The following is a 19,312-nucleotide window of genomic DNA, read 5'->3' as shown; positions in this document are numbered from 1 at the left end:
GCAGGGGGTGGGTACAGAGGGTGCAAAGGTGGCATAAAGCTATGCTTCCCTTCTTTTAAAGTCTGCTTCATTGACAAGGTATACAGCACAGAACGATGGCTTTTGTAAAGAGCATTCACAAATAATTAAAGAATAATTTAGGTTGGAAGGGCCCTCAAATGGGGCAAAATTCAGAGTCAGATCAGTCACACAAGGCCCTGTCCAGCTGGGTGTTGATTATCTCCAAGACTGTAGACGCCACAACTTTTTCTGGACTGTTTGTTCCAGGTTTTGCTACGCTCAGCATCAACATTTTTTCTTCTAGTATCTATTCAGAATTCCCCTTGCTGCAGCTTGGGTCTGTTGCCTCTCATCCTTTAGCTGTGTACCTTTTGGAAGGGTATGGTTCTACCTTCTGCACCTCCTCCCATCAGGCAGCTGCTGACAGCAGTAAAGGTCTCCCCTGAGCCCTCCCCTCTCCAGGTGAGCAAGCCTGGGTCTCTCAGCCTCTCCTTGTATATCAAGTGCTCCAGCCCCCTGACCACCTTGGTGACCTTGCCTAGAACTCAGTCCACTATATCAATCTCCTATGCAAATAGGACCCCAAGACTGGACACAGCACTGGAGATGTGGTCTCACAGGGGCTGATTAGAGGGGAACATCACTTTCCTCAGCCTGCTCACTACATCCCTATTAATGCAAGCCAGAGCACGGTGAGCCTTTCTTGCTGCCAGGGCACACTCAGAACTCCTGAAGGTTTAGACACTTTCTGCATAAAAGGATTTCCCCACATTCCACCTGATGGACAGACAGCAAGTGAGTTTAAACAGTCTTTTCATATCTGTGGTATGTTTGTAAAGGGGTCCAACACACTAGCTCTCTGAGTTGCATGTACTCTTGGAATGCAGGCGACATGCACAATAATAGATTGATTTGAAAAACAGAATAGGTCTGGTAAGGTCCAGTTATGACGTAGTACGTCATTCATACTCACAAGATAGGTCAAATTTAGGAAATGTAGAAAAATATAATTGCCTTTGAAAAATGCAATCATAGTGAAAAGTGTATACTTCTCATATTCAACATAAAAGGTAATTCAAAATGAGTTTCTACATTCTGCTTTCTCTGCTGAACCTAACAGGATGCCAGTTGCACCAGCCATGATAATTAATCTTTTGCTGGAAGCTTATTTGACAGGAAATGGAAAAAAAAAAAACAATTTATTTCACAATAGGCCAATAAAAGCAATCAGAGGAAAGTTATCTTTAGGCACAGTTGTAGTATTAAATTTTTTTTGTTGTTGTTCCAGACTGATGATTTACAGCCTGACTGGAAGACAATTGAAAAGTGAGGAAAGTATCACCTTTACTTCAGTAAGTTTAGAACCAGACCCTTGGAGGCAAATTTTTTACACACATCTTAGTGATAAATACTATAGAGTAATAAATAAGTGGCTGTTAATCAAACTCCAAAAGACAGTGTTTAGACAGCTTTTTTATTGTTTCAGAAAATAAATATACCCTCTAACACACCACAATGAGCTAGGCAAGCTATTTTAAAATATCATCTGTCTTTATGGGCTACAAAATAGCAAAAAATGAGTCTCCTGACATGTATTCTGTATCTCTTGAGGTCCAATTTTCAGATTCATAGAAGGGTTTTTTTTTTTCTTTTTTTCCCTTTTAAAGACTCTGATTTTCAGTCCCTCTAGAGCACCCTGCTGCATTTTCTACCATTTAAGAATAAGCTTAAAGGCTGGCAGACATTTTTCATTTTCCTCTATTCCATAAAAAAGCTAAAATCTTTCAGGTTACAAACTGTGTAGTTCTTAGTATTTTTTTTAACTGCTTTTATTATATTTAGAACTCTATTTGGTTATTAGTATTTTATTCACTTCAAATAAAGAAACCAGCCTCCCAGCAATTCCCATAAATCAGAATTCTTAATTTAAATGTCTTAATAGTATGAGACAATCTAAAATAAGAATTTTGGTAGATACTCCATTTTAAAAAGAGTAACAATAACATCTGAAATATGCATAAAATGATGACAGAAGTGTCCTGACTGAAAATATTTTATGGTGAAATTCATCCTTGTAAGGGTGGTTTTCCACATCACTTAAGTCATGGATAAAGGCATCCATGGGGTTCTGCTAGCAGAGGAAGTGCACAAGAACGCCGGTGAACCCTCCCACACGCTGCAGAATCAGTACCAGTTCCTGCTCTACCTCAGGAACATGTCTGTCTCGAACCCACAGCAACCCAGGGAATGGTTGCGGATGTGTGCAATGGATATAAAAGATCCTACAGAATGCATGGCTTCTGAGACACTCCCCAAACCAGTGTTACAGCATGGAGGGAAGGATGGGGCAACATCCTCCTTAAGTCTGATTTTGAAAGGATAAATTTCAGCTACAAACTTACTTGCACCATATTGAATCCTGGAATCCTTAGTGAATTCTTCCCTTTAAACACATCAGAATATTAAATAGGAAAATATTCAGCTCCAAATGCATGATACTCTTCAAGTGTACATTATCTTACGATGTGCTACATTGGTCTTTTCATTCATATATTGTTATTATGAACCTTATTCATTCCTTTGTAGAACTCTAATTAAAGTACACTATCCAAAAGACCGAGAACTTCACCCTATTTATACCTTATACTTTTGATATGAAGTATCTGTGGCTATAACTACAAGTTTTGACTCAACATGTGGTTACTTAGAGTATACCGATTCATATCCCACAATACAAAACAACAAATTCTAATTTGGCAAATATGGTGCTCCAGTAAAACCAGAATGTAACCTTGGAAATTTTGTTATTAACATAACAGATAAATATATCCTACATGTAATCCAGAATCATTCTTTTTATATCAAAGTAAAGGAAGAAAATGAAATGAATTAATTTTCCTCTGAATTTTCACAGGAAATCTAAATATGGAGCAGCAAATCTGAAGACAAATTTTGTTGGCTGAAAACTAAAATAATTCAGAAATGTTATCATTGTGCCTTAGTCGCCTTGCAGTTGTATTCAGTCTTAATTACCTCACGAAATCATGAGGTTAGAATTGCAAATATGTGCATTTGTGCCTAGAATTTGTACCAAGTTTTCTTTCCATGTATATGTTTTCTGGTTGGTCTACTTACCATATCCTGTAGTATAAACACACAAAGAGTGTGCACTGCAAAACTAAACGCTGGATAAAATTCATGACTCCCAAGAAATTCCACTAATGGGGGAAGCATACGAAAAAGCAATTCTAATTCCCCAAAGACACAATCACAGTACTTCCAAATTGCAAGATTAGTATTTTTCAGGATAAAATACAATCATCTGCCTAGAGCAACTAACTTCATGAAAAAAAAAAATGCACAGAAGTCTACATTGGAAAACAGTTTGGACAGAAAACTTCCTATTCTGCCAACTAATCAGAATATTAATTGTAAGGCTGCATATTAAAATGCATGCATAGTTGTACAGTTGTGTGCTAAAGTACATAGTATGTAACCACAGGATAGGATAGTCAAAAGTTCTTAAACAAGAGGAGCATCAATTAAGTCCACTCTTTCATTTAATGTCTACTAATTGCATAGCTTATAAATCAATGCTTTTCTTTAACAGTTATTTCACTATCATTAGCTGCCCCAGATCCTCAGCTATTGAAAAATCAATTCAATAATTAATAGTGAAAACTGTCTCTTCATTCCTATTTTGCTTACTTCTGACGGAAGATTAAGCCTACTTTTTGAATAGTGACAAATTAATTGAGGAGAAATAAATTATCAGAATCTTTTTGGATGACTATTTTAGGAAGACATGAATCATTACCTAAAAGTATCTTTTTCCCTTCTTTGCTTAAAAGCCTCAGTAACTAGCTTATCTGTAAGTCTCTGTTCTACATACTTACTAATTTCTTCAGACAAATTCCCTCCACTGTCCCTAGTAGTGCAGAGTCACATCAAATCTTAAAATGAGTAAAGGTAGTGACATAAAACCGTGGTTAAAAATCATTAGTAATAATGCTTATTGTTATAAAAATGATTCATAAGTAAAATCTATTTTCTTCAAGTACAGCTGATAGCCATGTTTTCAATTATGTATTTTGCAACAATTTTGCACGGACACTATGCCTCAGCACAGGCAGAAAGGACAGAATTTAAGGAGATCATAGTATTTTACTTTTAATAGAACAGTTAATTTTCTTCAAGCTTTGCATAGCCTTCATTGCTCACTGCTGAAATCTAACTATTCTCACTGCATATTTCCTTAAAATACAATGATGCCAAAGCAGAGTTTCTGAGTGGAGGTTTGCTAGTACCCTAAGTAAGGAGATTGTCATCTTTTTTACAATACAATAAAATGTAGTTTATCATCCTGTCCCTATGCCCATAATTTTCTCTTTCATGAAGAACCCCTTCCTGATCTTTAAATATAAAACATGTTGATTGCTTTGAAATCAGGACAGAGAAATGAAGACAGTGTAAACTTCCTTCTGTCATGTCCCTCTACTATTCATATTTTGGCTTAGTCTAATATTCTCATTATTTCCCCTCAGCTTTACTTGTAGATGAAGGTTATGTAAGGAAAATTACATATAACTCTCTTTTGTTAGCCTACCTTACATCAGTTCCTTTGAGGATGAAATGCTGCAAAATACCTGTCTTCACAGCAGATGAGTACAATACAGTAAAGTTCCTCTAATGAAAACACAAATAACACTAAGGCTAATATTAAATTTCTATACTACACACTTTTTTGGGTCTTTTAGTTTAATTATACAGAATACAGCCATATGTATACAATCATAGATGGCCAAAAATATGTAACATATTTGCATGAGAGAAATACACTTACATTCCACTCACATTTGACAGAAAGATTAACTATAGACTGACTGAAAAGAATGGCCATTATGCTATTCTTTTAGTATGCTTTCACTACGCAGTATGTGCACTGCTTAGCAGAATTTAAATTGTATTATTTCTTTCATTAAAGAGCTGACACTAAACCAAGATTTTTTAAAATAGTTATCTTTCCTGTTTTGTTTTGTCCCACAGTTAACCTTCACACATGCTACTTTACTGTCCTAGCGTTCACACAAGAGTTCCAGTTCTCCGTGATCACTCCTAAGCAAAGTTCAAGTGGGGGCTAATGACGTCTTAAACTTTTATGGAGGAAAAATATGGCAGAGTTAGTGACTGTGATCTTGTGACACAATCAGAATGAAATGAACCTAACCAAAATGCCCTCAGAGAGTTAGCTTCAATGACATTATGTGCTGCTCTGAAAAAAGGACAATTTAAGGTCACTTGTTTTTACCCAGATGACTTGGAAAATGTCCTGTTACATGCATTGCTAGGATATGGGATTTCTTTGCCTTTGGAGTGTTTGCTTCAACACTTCTATTTGCTATAAAAAATGTAGCTCTCTCTTTGGAAAGAAATATGAAATGGAAACCAAAAATAAAGGTAATATTAAAATAAAGAATAGCAGCTTGATAGTAGGCCAGTATTCAGTAGTGAATAACGATCTGCATTTGATCTGCAGTTTTCCAAGTCTGGATGAGCAACTTGAGATGCTTTATGATAAAGCAGTTTCAATGAGTGCATATCTTTATAACAACATTTTTTATAAGGGAGGTAGTCAACAGTGTTAAGATGATACTTTACAAAAACCAGTGCACAGGAAAAAAAATGTATACTATGATGGAACTGTTATTAAAGTTTCCTGCAGAGATGCAAAAATCTATCAGCAGAGACTACAACAAAAGACTCAATAGCTTTTAAACCATGACCACAAGAGTGGTATGACTATAATGTTTTACAGAATTTACAGATTTGGGGAGGTAAGTACTAATTTTGGTTTTCCAATTTGAACCATCTCTGGCCTGATTTTTCAGAATAGCCAAGATCCAACTAGGTGCCACAGCCATAGGTTCAACTTTGCCATCTCGCATTGTGTTGCAGATATTCTGTATATTAGAAAGCAGGTAATTTTTGGAGAAACTTAAAATTAGTTGTCAGCTTTGAAAATCCTGGCCAACTGTTTGCTAACCTCATCTAATAATCTAGTCATAGATTTAGGAGCACAATCAAATTTTCATGACATTCATTTTCATGCATTAAGTAGTGCCTTCTTTTGATGATCACTATAGGATTGAGAGCCAGTTATCAGAACTGCCATCTATATTTAGGTGTTCTGATTCTTCTGTTGCATCAGAGAACATTTTAAATGTCACATTCTGTTGCACAGCCAGTTAAGGAGGTAAACACAACAAGAAAGTGTCTTCCTGCTGGTTTAGCTCAGCATGGGATTAAGAACAGAGATAGGGCTACTCAGTCAGGAACAAAAGTGAGAGGACTGCAATAGTACTGATTTAGACTGGCCAAAATATTTTAGCTTTGAGTTAAGATGAAATGAAGATGTAAAACTGTTCATTTTAAAACGTATAATATTAATTGAAACATTAATTGAAATTGTGGTTCTCAAGAGTAATAAATTTCATTTACAAGTAAAAGAGATAATGGGAAGAGAGCTAAGTTTTATTCCTGACAGCCACTGTGATCCCCAATCAAGATGAAACATACCTTTTACTAATCTAGAAGGTAAAGAAAATCGATAAAAAAAAAGAAAAGAAATATAAGAAAACGAGTAGAGTAAGTTCTACTTTGCATATTTTAATGAGATCTTCCTATAAAACTATTCAATACAGATACTACATGAAATTTGTCCATTGTCTCTCTTTTTCTTTAAGCAAAGTGAAAGAATGTCAGCATCTTCCTTACAATAAATCACGCTTTATACTGGAAAGGTGGAGGCAGGATCTTTTATAATAGAGAGTCTTAAATTCAGTTTAGAACTGAAATGAATGGAAAGTTAATACTGAAAAGTTTTGCACAGGCAAGTCATATCTTTTACACTGAGCAATGTTAAATCTAGAAAGCAGGTAATTACTTTCAAGCTGTATAATAACAAACTGCTTTTATTGCTACCAAGTTGCTGAAGTTAAAGTTTAGATTTTTTTGTGCTTGCACATATATTTCCATATTTTTGTGTGTTTTCAATGACAAGCAACACTGATGCAGTTTTGCTGACAAAACACCTGGATTAATGAGCTGTTCTTTTTTTAAAGAGGACTGAGAAGCTTTTCATAACCAAACAGCATCAGGATACAGGCCTCTCAGAAAGTTATTACAGAAACAACATAAGAACGATACAAAACAGCGCATCTTCTCTCTTTGCAACCTGGAGCTTCCTATCCAATTCCTTCTTTCTCCTGAGCTTTCAATTTCATTGACTTGCCTACTGTTGTGAAACAGGCAGCATAAGCAATAGAAAGATAAAAAGATCTAGCTTGGTATCAGAGAAATTATGAAATACTCTTTCTTTCCTATTAATTATCTTAACTTTAATCTAGTAATTCTATTTATGCGATTAAATAGCTTAAGTAACCACTATATGTGTTGTAACCTATCATCTCTCCTGCATCCTTGTTGAAATGATTTAATTCAGAATAAAGATTATAAGGCTATATAAAGTCAAAAAATCAGTGTTTCTCATACCTTTTGTTTGATGATCATGTCGTTGATATCATCAAGATCACCCACTGTCACTCTCTGAGATTTTATCTCTCGATCCAGTCGAGAAAGCCAGTCAGTGAGCTCTGCCCATGCCTTATTGAAGTCAGCCAAGGCTGGAACCTCCAAAAGCACAGAAGATGGCATTTCTGGTTTGATGGTGGTGGTTTCCTTGGTTACCCTGGTTTGTGTATCCACAGCAACAGTTTGACCAGAAGTTACTGAAATAAAAAAATGGTAAAATTACTGAATAAACGGATTACGATAAATTATTTATTTCCATAATAGAATTTAGTAGTAGAAAGAAAGGACAACACAGAAATAAGCTCCGTGGTTTGATGCTATATCTACTTGAAATATAGAAATTAAAAGTAGAAAAACATATGAATTCATTTTTCCACAGTATTCCTATCGTAGTACATACTTATTCATCGCTCAGTATATTCAGATTCCATCTTCAAAGATCACTGAGCCCTAGCTAGTAACACCAGCAAAGATATCTCAGTACAACAAGAACCTTTTACTCACGGTCACTGAAGTTTTGCTACATGTTAGTCATCTTCTGAAACTTAGTAGTGCAATTGGATGTGTGTTAAGGCTTGGAGGCAGATTCAAATAACGGGGCTCTAATACCTATTGTATCACAGTACACCCGTGTGCCTAGAGAAACATTTCTTCAAGTCTTCAGTCGCTCTGTACCTCTGAATTGGCCTCACTGACAATAATATGCTCACTTACCACCAATTATTTCCTGTAGGCCCTGTAGTTGATACGGGAGCTAGCAAAATAAAAAATTCACCCTTGGCAGATTCTTGCTTGTTCTTCAGAATTTAATAATATTATGTTCTTTATCTCCTTTCAGAGGGATAATTTACCTGAGTAAATATTTTCTTGCTTGAACAAGATCAGGGTCAGACCTAACTATATAGGCTAACAGAGCTAGCAACAGTTGATGAGTATAGCAATTTCTGTGGCAGTTCATCTGTTTTACATGAAAGACAACAGAAAAACAGCCTGTATGGGAACTGAATGAGTTGCTTCACAGGTGGCAATATACAGACACCAAGAATAAACAAAGAGGATTTAGGGAACAAAGGGACCAGTTTTAGGGCAGCAGTTGTACTGATAAAAAGAATGGTTCACCAGATTGTTCTTATCAAAAGACAAGTGAACACAAAAAGCCTTCACTGGGAAACTACCAAAGCCTAATTACTCATGGCAATTCAACCCTTAAATCTACTACCTTTCTGGCAATTAATTAATGCACAAGTACCAAAATTAAAGCTTACAGATAATCCTCTGTGAGTTACTACCAAATCCAAAGCTTTAATTATTAAAAAAAATAAAATAAACATTGATCTGCAAGAAGTGGATCTCCTCACAAAGGCATAGTTTCCTTCCCTACCTCCAAATTAAAAATAAAATTTATCCATAGAAGTAACATTCCGTGGAACAGTCATAACAGAAAACTAAGAGCAACAAATTCTAGGAGCTTAGCTTACAGGCAATTCGTGAAATTTTTCTTTCTCTTCACACAAAATGATACAGCTTCTCCTTTTTGCTTTTTCTTGATCTACTAGTTAGGTTTAAAGAAATCAGTTCACTATTCATTGCCCAACACCAAAATACAGGGTATCCTCCCCTGACATCTATAATGTTGAGATTTGCCACAGATAGCTACCATTATGCCACATAATGAGAGATCATTTAAAATTTCAAGACTAATTTTTACTTCTTGATTTTGTCATTTACAAATAAATGGTCATAAACAGTTGGGCTTTTATTTTCCTTCAGTTAATCATATAAAGGCAATTAATGGCTCAAGTTGCTAATGTTACAGCAGTTTAGAAAAGCAAAAAGAGCCAGAAACCTTATTCCAGGGCTACAGATTTGAAAATTCCATTTGCAAAACATATTTTTGAAGATGTAGCATGCACAATATGGCATAAGAGGCTACAATGAATGCAACATGGTGATTTTTTGCACATTCCTTAAAATCAGCTTAAAAAGAAAAACATTAAAACCAGAAAAATAAAACAACACATGAAGTTGCTTCACTGTAAAATCATTAGAAGAATGCTAAATCACTAGAAGAGAAAAGAGAGAGTCTAAATGCCTACTTTTTAGGGTAGCTGCAGAATCCTTATTTGAGTCAACTACCCAAACCAGACAACAGAAAAAAACAAGAGCTGAAATTAAGCTGTGGGAATTGCCACCTATCTGAACAGACTATCAATTTTCTAATACTGGACTGGAAAATATAATTGCTGAAAACTAAATATAAATTTTAAAAAAGGACAAAGCCAATTTTTTCCAGGCTATTTACACAGTACAGAAAAATCTATGTGAAGTACTCTTTCTGTGGGTTAGACTGTCTTGAACAGTAGTAGCATTACCCTATACAGTAATTTATTTATTTATTTATTTATTGCTTTCTAGTACTTCAGAAAGAGATTCTGACAGTTTTCTGCATTTGCATTCACGTCATTCAGCAAAGTAGGTCTGAAGTCTTAATATCAAGTATCAGGTGAAGGTTCAAGAGTTTGATGATAAAACCACTTAAAACATTAACTGTTTTTGCCAAGAAATCTAGCAACCATTCACTGACAAGAAAAGATTTGAGTTATTTCATTGTGGAATCAGTGACCCTCTTCAACACTGCAGAAAAGGGAAAAGCTGTGTACAAACATCTAAATGACTGTCCCTGTGAAAGCACTATAACTTGCTGTCAGCATTAAAAATACTGACTGATTCAAACAATGTACCCAATCAACTAATACATACATTATTTATCTAGCTTGACTAAAAGTGACTGTTGTAACTGTTGATTTTTAATTACATACAATACAATTAAACCTATCTATCCACCAAGCCATATAATTATCTTATTTCTAAAGTGCAATCCTTACACATTTCGTTTCTGTGCTTTAAAATCGCTATCTGTGGAAAAACTATGAAATAAAATAATTCTTCAGAAAGGCTGTCCTAACAAAGCAAGTTTTTGATCAAAAATCATATAAACAGATGAGAAAATGGATTGATCTTTTTCTGACTATGAAAGAGGTTTTGTAAGGTTTTTCTGGTAACACTACACTGTTTGCTATGACAGAGTATTATATATGATCGAAGACTGGCTCTTTTTAATGTCAAAAAGCAAAACAGATAACCTAAAGCATCCCTTTTCTTCCCCCCTTTGTTTCATTTTTAAAAAGTTTTACACATATGTGTGAATAACTAGTAACCTATACTCATCAGGTGTTCTTTCATCCCTGTTGCAATTACTCCAGGTATTTTCTGCCCTGCTCTAGTTCTCCTTACTTCTCCATGCAAATAAAGCAGAGATCTGTCACTCACAGAAAAGGACTCTTACTCTAAGGAAGTTGCTAATAATTCCTTTACTTCTTACATGCTACTTTCCCCATAGCTTTTAGCACAGGGCTACAGAGAGACCACATGGTGATTAGAAGGCGAACCTGCTCTTCACTAACAGCCTGAATTTATGTCTTGTAGCAGGGGACTTGGCTCACTACTTCAACCCAGCAAGTTCTAATCAAAGACTGCAGGTAGCTACAGGACCTCTCCCACTCAGACTTCACTCCATGTTTTGGAGAAGATGGGAAAGAGGTGTCTACAGAGCACCCTGAAGTTTCCTCCTCGGCTGGCAAGAGAGTTGTGTAGCCCTATTAGCTGCCAAGCTTGCACACTTTGGCAGTAGTAGCCAAAGTCTCCTTTCCCTCTCCTCCAAGTAGCAGCATTGCATTGCTCTTTGTTGGACTCTCAGCAGCTGGAGGAGGAGTGAGTTTGGCAACTACTGCATCAAGTGAGGAGAAAAGCGGAGAAAGAGTAGCTACTGCAGAGAGGCAGACCACACAGGGCTTCAAAATGTGGACCTTGCCCACATGGGTGCCAACCTAGGGTCATTTTTAAATATCCTTTTAAGGGGTCCATTTTAACATACAAAACAAAGCCAAATCAAGGAGAAAAGGTGATGAAGAAGAGAATAATGTGTTAAGATCTGCAGAAAAATGAGCAAACAATATAGTGTTATTTTAAGGCAAAAGGAACTTATAAGGGAGTTATTCATCATATTCCGTATAAATGAGAACTATTCTGTTAGTGGATTCACTTGTAGCTTCATTGGAACCACTTGGGTCCACTTGTTGTGGTCAGTGTACGCTGAAGCTAGAAAAGAATGTCAACCTTAAAAAACATGTGCTGTTATTAGTTACTCTGTTTGACTCAGTACCTATAGCTTTCAATGCTCTGAAATAATTCCTAACAGTATTACAGCAAAAACACAAAACATCAGTCATCTCTTTCTCTTCCTTCATTGCTCTACTCAGAAGGTAAAATGAATTCAAAAGGGGTCAAAGAATAAACATAAATATCCTCACAGCTGCACTCAGTGTTCTCCTGCTATGCAATATGCTGCCTGCAGCTTACTGGCAATGCCTTGGTTACAGTTGTTTAATATTTACAATCACGAGGCTATTGTATTTTTCATCTTTGTACAGCAAGGACAGAAAATGAGAGAGAAGTCTTTGTGCACATCTCTCTCTGCGACGAACTTAATTGCCTGAAGGAGGAAAAAACATGCAACCAACACTAACTAAAAATCAATAACAAAAATAACCCTTAGTTTTCTACACATTTTAAGATACTTTGTTTGCTTTCAGAAGTTTTAATGTTGTTTGTTAAAGGACAACTCATCTGTGTTGTATATTTTTCTGCCTACTTCTCTCTGACCTGGATATTAAAAATCTGTCTGCCACCCAATATACCAAGGACATAAATTCACAAAAATGGCTATATTCTTTCACCACTGCACAGGATTTCTACTCCACATGTCAGTCACAATTTCCTGCAACAATTCCAAAATGTCATCTCATTTCAGCCTCCCCTCACATGAGCTCCATAATGCTGTAGGTCACAGCGATTCAGAGCAAGTCTCGTTATTTGTAATGAGGTATTCACACCATGGCCAAGATGCACAACAGCTGAAAAACAACATTGAGGAGTTTCAGTTCCGAAAGTTTACCAAGGAAGCTGACTGAAAAACGTATGCACAAGTGTTGACTTCCAGAGAACAGATGCTTAGGTCCACTTTCATCTGTCCTAAAATTCATCTAAAGGCTTTTTATTTCCTATGTGACTTCAGGGATTCTTAGACAACAGGAAGATAACTCGGGTTTAGTTTGGCACTCAAATAGGTTAAACAGGTATTTTCTTAATTCAGAGCAAAGTCATGTTCTCATCAGTCAAAAAGGAAAGGAAAGGAAAGGAAAGGAAAGGAGAAAGGGGAAAGGGGAAAGGGGAAAAGGAAAGAAAACAACAACAGCAACAAAAACTCAAAACACCTCTGGGTCTCCACAGAGCCTCCATAAATAGATTGGGGATGTCTGATAAGACTGCCTGGCATCTGCTAGCATCCCACTATTTCGGTCTGAGCGTACACTCAGAGTATTGTAGTGTTGTAAGGTGGTTCAACTACAATGAAAAATTAATGACAGAACTAGGACTTAATTTAATGTTACATTGTTTACCTAGTAATAAATTCGCAAAAAGTCCTACCTCCTTGAAGAAAACAGGAAATAAAATCAGAGGGATTTCTTAGGTCATTGTTAAAAGCCTTTTTCAGACAGCAGCCTAATTCCTCCCCTCCCCCCCCCCAAAAAAAAAAGAAAAAAAGAAGAAAAAAATGCTCTCTCGACTTTCTTTAAGGCCAATACTCCTCTTTTTAGTCTCTTCCTTCTTCCAAAAAAATAGAAGCAGTGTTCAGCCCTTAATGAAGCCTCTGCCCATGTAGTTAGTTAAGCTTTGCAGTGGCCTTTAATACAGCCTTTGTTTGGGGAATTGCCTCCTACTGCCTCGGCTGATTTTATCTACAGAGGAGGCTGGTCACTCCTCCACAAAAAGGAACAGCAATCACTCAAAACCTCCAGCATTTAATCCAATCTTTACAAATAACAGAAGTAAAATTAAACCTGAAAAGTCACTTGGAAGTATAATCTTTTCACTATCTCATGCATAAATGACAAGATTTATTAGACAAATGAGGAAGACAGCTTAGAGCAGCTACAAAGGTCTGCTTTAGGGGAATTAATGCAGTATGAGATGTCCTAAGTACTTCTAAGGCATCTACCAAGATTGCACATCCAAAGTTTCTTAAAAATATTTGAGTGATAACCCAAAAAACCCATATTAAGTTATGAGTTAAATTTGTGCTATTCAAAATATTTCAGCTATTTTCATATGTCAGATTTAATAGTTAATGACCTTCAAAAAATACTAGTACACTTTCTGATTTCCAATTCAGAGTAACTTTTTTGTACAGTAAGATGTTCCAAAATTGAGATTATTACATAGCATCTCCCTTGCAAAATCATTGTCCATAAACAATCAAAAAAGTAAATATATAAATACAGACATGATTTACATGGAATCTAAATACATAACCTTTAATAAAGAAAACTGTAAAATACACCGAGTAAGATAACAATACTTCGCTCCATAAAAGAGCATAGGAATAATACAGAAAAGAGCCAGCAGGATCTTCTCACTGTGTATGCACATAATTAAATATGTTGATTATGAATGTTTTCATTCTACAGCAACACCAGAATAGGGAACCTTCTTGAGACAATACTGGTACCTAGGACAACTCTTAAGAACAAACATAACTTAGTGAGAAGTACTTTTAAATGTACTCTGTACTTCAGTTTGTTAAAAACCATAAAAGGATGCTCTGAGAAGTTTTTTAAAAATCATAAAAAAATGCTTTGAGAAAGTCATACAAATGAGTTTAACCAATTCATACAATCCTCTGTAGAGCGAGGAAGAAGTAGCATTCTGAACTTCTCTTTCTACTAGCAGATCGCTAGCTGTGGAAGCAATAACTCAGCAACCTCAGCCACTGAAGGCAAGGTGGTTCCTGATAGAGACCACAGGGAGTAGTTTCGGCCATCTCTTACAGGGACCAAACTACATCGACTGAGGTGGACATTTTCACTTAAAAGTATAATTAAATCATAAATAAGTGTGTAAAACAGAGCAAAGATTGCTGAAAGAAATGATCTATGAATAAAAAAATAAGCAGTAAGAGACAGGCATTGGGACTGATTGCAGGAGATGGATCAGGTACTTTTTTTATTATGTAAAACATTAAGCTTGTTTTTTATGCATATTATTAAACAATATTTTTCTCAAACAGCAGCTATTCCCGAACAGGCTATTCCTAATCTTCTAATGCACGTGGTTTTGCTGGTCTGGACTGTCACTTACTTTTTCTTATCCCTTTGACATTTCTTTTGCAGCAAGAAGCTGAAATACTTCTCTGAGGGCTAGGCTGTAAGGCACTAACTGAAGTGCACTGTCCAGTGCGGTATCTTTTTTAAGAGCTTCAGGATGCATTATTACAAATCTGCAGCTACTGAGGATGATAAGAATCTGTTCCATTTTGACGGAGCAGTTAAAACATTTAAGTTACCAAATTATTTAGAGCAACTACCTTTACAAAGTGAATGCACAATATGTTTCTCTTCTGATATTTATCTCCCCTCAGAACAAAAATATCACTAGAAATAGCACATCTGCCCTTTATTTCTCTTTCTTTCATGCTTGCATAGATACAACATGGCTCATTCAACAGGAAAGTATAAATAATTGATTAAAATTAATAAAGTAATATAAATTAACACTAGTTACACAATACGTATAAACAGATATTCTGAAATAATTTATCTGGAACTGCACTGAGAGTTTCTGTGACTCTGGGGGCAGGATTTTTTTTCCCCAGGACAACTAGTTTATAAATGCAAAAATACACTCAAACCCTTTTTTCAATTATCTGAGTAGCAAATTCTATCTGACTCACTGCTCTAAAATTGTTAGGAAGAAAATTAAGGAATTTTAACTTCATATGAAGTCTGTCAGTTCACTCCTGTGGTATGGTAAGTTGTGATTGTCCTTTGGTTTGTGGTTTAAGATACTAAAAGACACTAACCTGTAGCTTTTAATATAACATCTCATTAGCACTTCCTATTATGTAATAAAGAAACAACATAGAGTAGTAATAGCAGCATAATAAAACACAGAAATAAACTCTAGTTTAGCATGAAAAAGTTGTCTAACAAAAAAGAAATTCTGAACTAGATGTGGTTTTCAACTTATTGAACCTTGACATACAACAGAAGAAAATTAAGAGAATATGTTTTGTGCATCTTGAAAATAATCTGTAGTGTTAAATTTCAAGAGTGGAAGTAATATGAACATGTCATGAAATTCAAATTCAAATTCATATATTAAATGCCGAAGTAAGAAAAGCAGAATAAAATCAACTGCGGGGAAGTTTTTGTTTTTCTCTTTTATTCTGCTTATTACAATGTTGTGCTTCCAAAGAGTGCCAGACTAACAACACTGAAAAATCAAACCCTTTGTTTAGCTATTGAACAGGAACAGAAAGGAGAGTAAGAATGACAGCACTCTCAAAAGTTTCAAACCTCTTCCAATGTACCTTTTCAAGCTCGAAGTCTTTAAGGACGACTGACTAAGTTCAAAGGGGTGTTCCTAGCCACCCTTTTGAATGTTTTAAGTAAAGTAAAATTTTTAATTATATAGTATAACTATACCTACCAGGTCAGTCTTTTGACAAAGAAAGAAACTAAACAGTAAATGCAAATTTTCACATAATTTGCATCTCTAACCTTGGAATTATTTCTATGGCTAGTAGTACCAAGTAAGGCATATGCAAGCCTTGAATCCTTTTTACAATAACAGTAACATATACCTACTATATCCCATTTCTGTTTAGTCAAGGAAACCCAGCTGCATAGCACTCTGAAGAAACGGGGTGAAGAATACCTCTATCCTGTGGCATACGCACAAATGACTTATCTCAAAGAATTAGTTACTTTAACACAAGCAACACCTCCTTCTCCAGTGACAGCCCAAATGAGCATTCCCCTGTGAGCAAAACAGCGGCTCCCGGATTTGGAAGCAGCACACCCGGCTGGGAAGGTTCTGCTCCTTTCACAGGAAGGCTCAGTATCATCTTGTAAACGTGACCAGGAAGAACTCGAGGCTACAACAGCACATGAGTGAAGACCTATCTTCTCCCAGAGGGTATATTTTTTTCTTTATTTTTTTTTTTTTGGGGGGGGATCATGTTTCATTGCGGCAGATTTTCTGCAGTGTACAAGCATGCACACTCATACTCTCTAACTCCGAGCAGGCTTCCTGCTTGAGTTCCAGCTTGAGGGGGAACTGGGAAGATGATTCCAGGACTGATTTATTCCTTAGACTTGTCCCAGTGATAAATGAATAGTCTGATCCCTCTGTCCTTCAAAGTTAAGGAACCAGAGTACACAAAGTTCACCCATGCAGTGGACTTGTGTGCAAGGTGCTCATTGATAAGAACATCTTCTGCAGACAGATTTACCAGATATTCTGGGTCACAGAAGAGTTCTGAAAGAAAACTAACAGAGTAACTGTGGGCAACACAGATGGTAAGATTTATTAAATTAAGTAACATTACTATCTTACAAAAAATCTAGTTTTGAAATCTGAGCGCAAGGATAGTGTTTTCTGGCAGTCTGAACTCAAAATAAAGCCTCTATGTTGATCAAAAAATCATTGCCAACAAACTTCTATCCATGAAGAGAGTATGTGTCCCTATAGCATTAGATATCCAAGCTCAAATTTTTAGTCAGCTTTTAAAAACAGAAAACATATTTCAGCAGTGTGAGCCTTCTGCTTTTTGAATAAACACTCATACCTGATTGTCTTAGCCTTGAATATTTTAATAAAAAATAATCCTAGAAAAAATGACTTAGTAACTGCACAATTGATACTCCCAGATTATAATTTTTAAGACCATAAATGGGTAACACTTAGTACTTGATTTCATGAATGCTTAGGGAGCATTCACATTATCTGCTATTCTCAGATATATTCAAATACATGAGCTAACTGCCTAAACTTCCTTCACACTAAACTATCCTTAGCAGACTTGTAATAAGCTATTATTGATTATGTTACAATGTATTATTTATTATGAATGGCATTTTTATATACAGCTATGTACAAACATTATAATTATATTATAATTTAGTTTAGATCTATGAAAAAGCTCACATCTTATAGGGCTGTTTGTTAAAGTTTAGATGTAAAATATTCTATGGAATAGGATGAAGAGAAGGACCAAAGCTAAAATCCTGTAATCTCAGAGATTCAAAAGAAAGCAAAGGTTAAAAATTGTTAGGAGAAAAGAAAACGATATATAAGTGAATGTGTACTGCTGTGTTTGAAAAAGAAAACTCCTTATAAAAGGTTATGATATCTATTATCATGTCACTATTATTAGATTAATTAATGTCACCATAAATCTAAACTGTCACTAGAGAGTTAAGTGTCAGACAGCTTCTCAGGCTTATCTTTCTCAGTCACACAAGAAATCTGGTACAATTTTCTTGCTGTTCCCCTTTTCATACATAGAAGCAGGACTAAGTTCTTTTTTGTACACTGTATTTTTCCAAATTTCTCCAAACACAACAGAAAGATGTTTAGATACGTCTTTCACTCAGCATGAAGAAAAGCGCTTGCTTCTCCAAACATCGGATGGCAATGGGAGCAAGAACATACGTCACCGCCTGTCAAGAAAACAGGCAGCCTCTATCAAATACTGAGAATTTCAGTACAGTAAATCACGTAAACAGTCTTGTATGCTTTATAAGGTAAATAGCACAAAGGTGAAGAAAACTTAAATGCTATAGAGCAGAGGAGCTAAGATTATGACTTACTACTCCTGCCAGTACTTTCTCTGTGCTCAAGGGGCTCCACACGTGCACCACGAGCTGTTTTTTTGATCAGAACGAAGTCAGCGTAGGAAGCATATGAAGATAAATTCCACGTACACATGTACTGGAGCTTTAAAGCTATAATCTCAATCCCCAAAAGTCTCAATAACAGACAAAGGGAGAAATTGTGTGAAGATACGGAATACTTTGGGAATGAAGAAGCTAAAAAAAGGCTGAAGATCATTTATGGAAATAATCCAGGCACAGCTCTTACAGACATCCAACTGACTGCTCTATCTGTGGTAGCAAAAGCTTTAAATCTGCACTGGCCCCCTCTAGTTGGACTGTGACTCAAGTAGGGGCAGGTAAGTGTAAAACTGATTGAAGACTCTAACGTATACCTGAGATGTGAGGTATCATTAATAATGGACCTAACCGTTTTACTCAAAACCATTCTGAAAGATAAACTATTTCAAAGTTCGGGGTCCTTTTAGTAATATACTGTTATTGTGGTACTCCTTGTGAACTTTTCCTTAGGACATGATCAAAATGATTGATGGGCCCATTAAAAATTGAAAAGCGCATATGGCTAAGGAATGAACAGATCAGTTACAGGGAGCATAAAAATTAAGTGGACATTGATACTACAAAAGTTATCAGAAGAATCTTTCATATAGTAAATGATTCTAAATTCAATTTAAAGCAGTATCACTAATTATATTATGAATGCTAACTTAGCTATTGATCCACATTTATCAAGTCAGGTGAAAACAATATTCTGGTCTTTGGAGTATATTTAAAGCATTATCTCAACATTTTAATGAATATACTCCATATGAAGAAAAATAGTACACTGAATTTATCAGTCAAGACTTACAAATCTCCCTTCCCTATAAACATCCTTTCTTGTTTATGCTATATGCATGCATGCAGTATGCGGACTACATATTGAA

General features: G+C 35.8%; 1 protein-coding gene across 10 annotated transcripts in view; it reads right to left on the bottom strand.

Moving 5' to 3' along the window:
- The window catches only part of DMD (dystrophin), a 1,316,389-nt gene that overhangs the window by 360,741 nt on the left and 936,336 nt on the right, over window positions 1–19,312 (bottom strand). For all 10 annotated transcript variants that reach the window (XM_062600033.1, XM_062599961.1, XM_062599984.1 and 7 more), the window contains one exon: window positions 7,552–7,787. In XM_062600033.1, the coding sequence (XP_062456017.1) occupies window positions 7,552–7,787 (236 nt within the window). The remainder of the gene's footprint in view (window positions 1–7,551; window positions 7,788–19,312) is intronic.

Source organism: Rhea pennata, chromosome 1 (assembly GCF_028389875.1).
Source record: "Rhea pennata isolate bPtePen1 chromosome 1, bPtePen1.pri, whole genome shotgun sequence".
Classification (NCBI taxonomy): Eukaryota; Metazoa; Chordata; class Aves; order Rheiformes; family Rheidae; genus Rhea; species Rhea pennata.
This window is presented reverse-complemented; position numbering and strand designations above follow the sequence as displayed.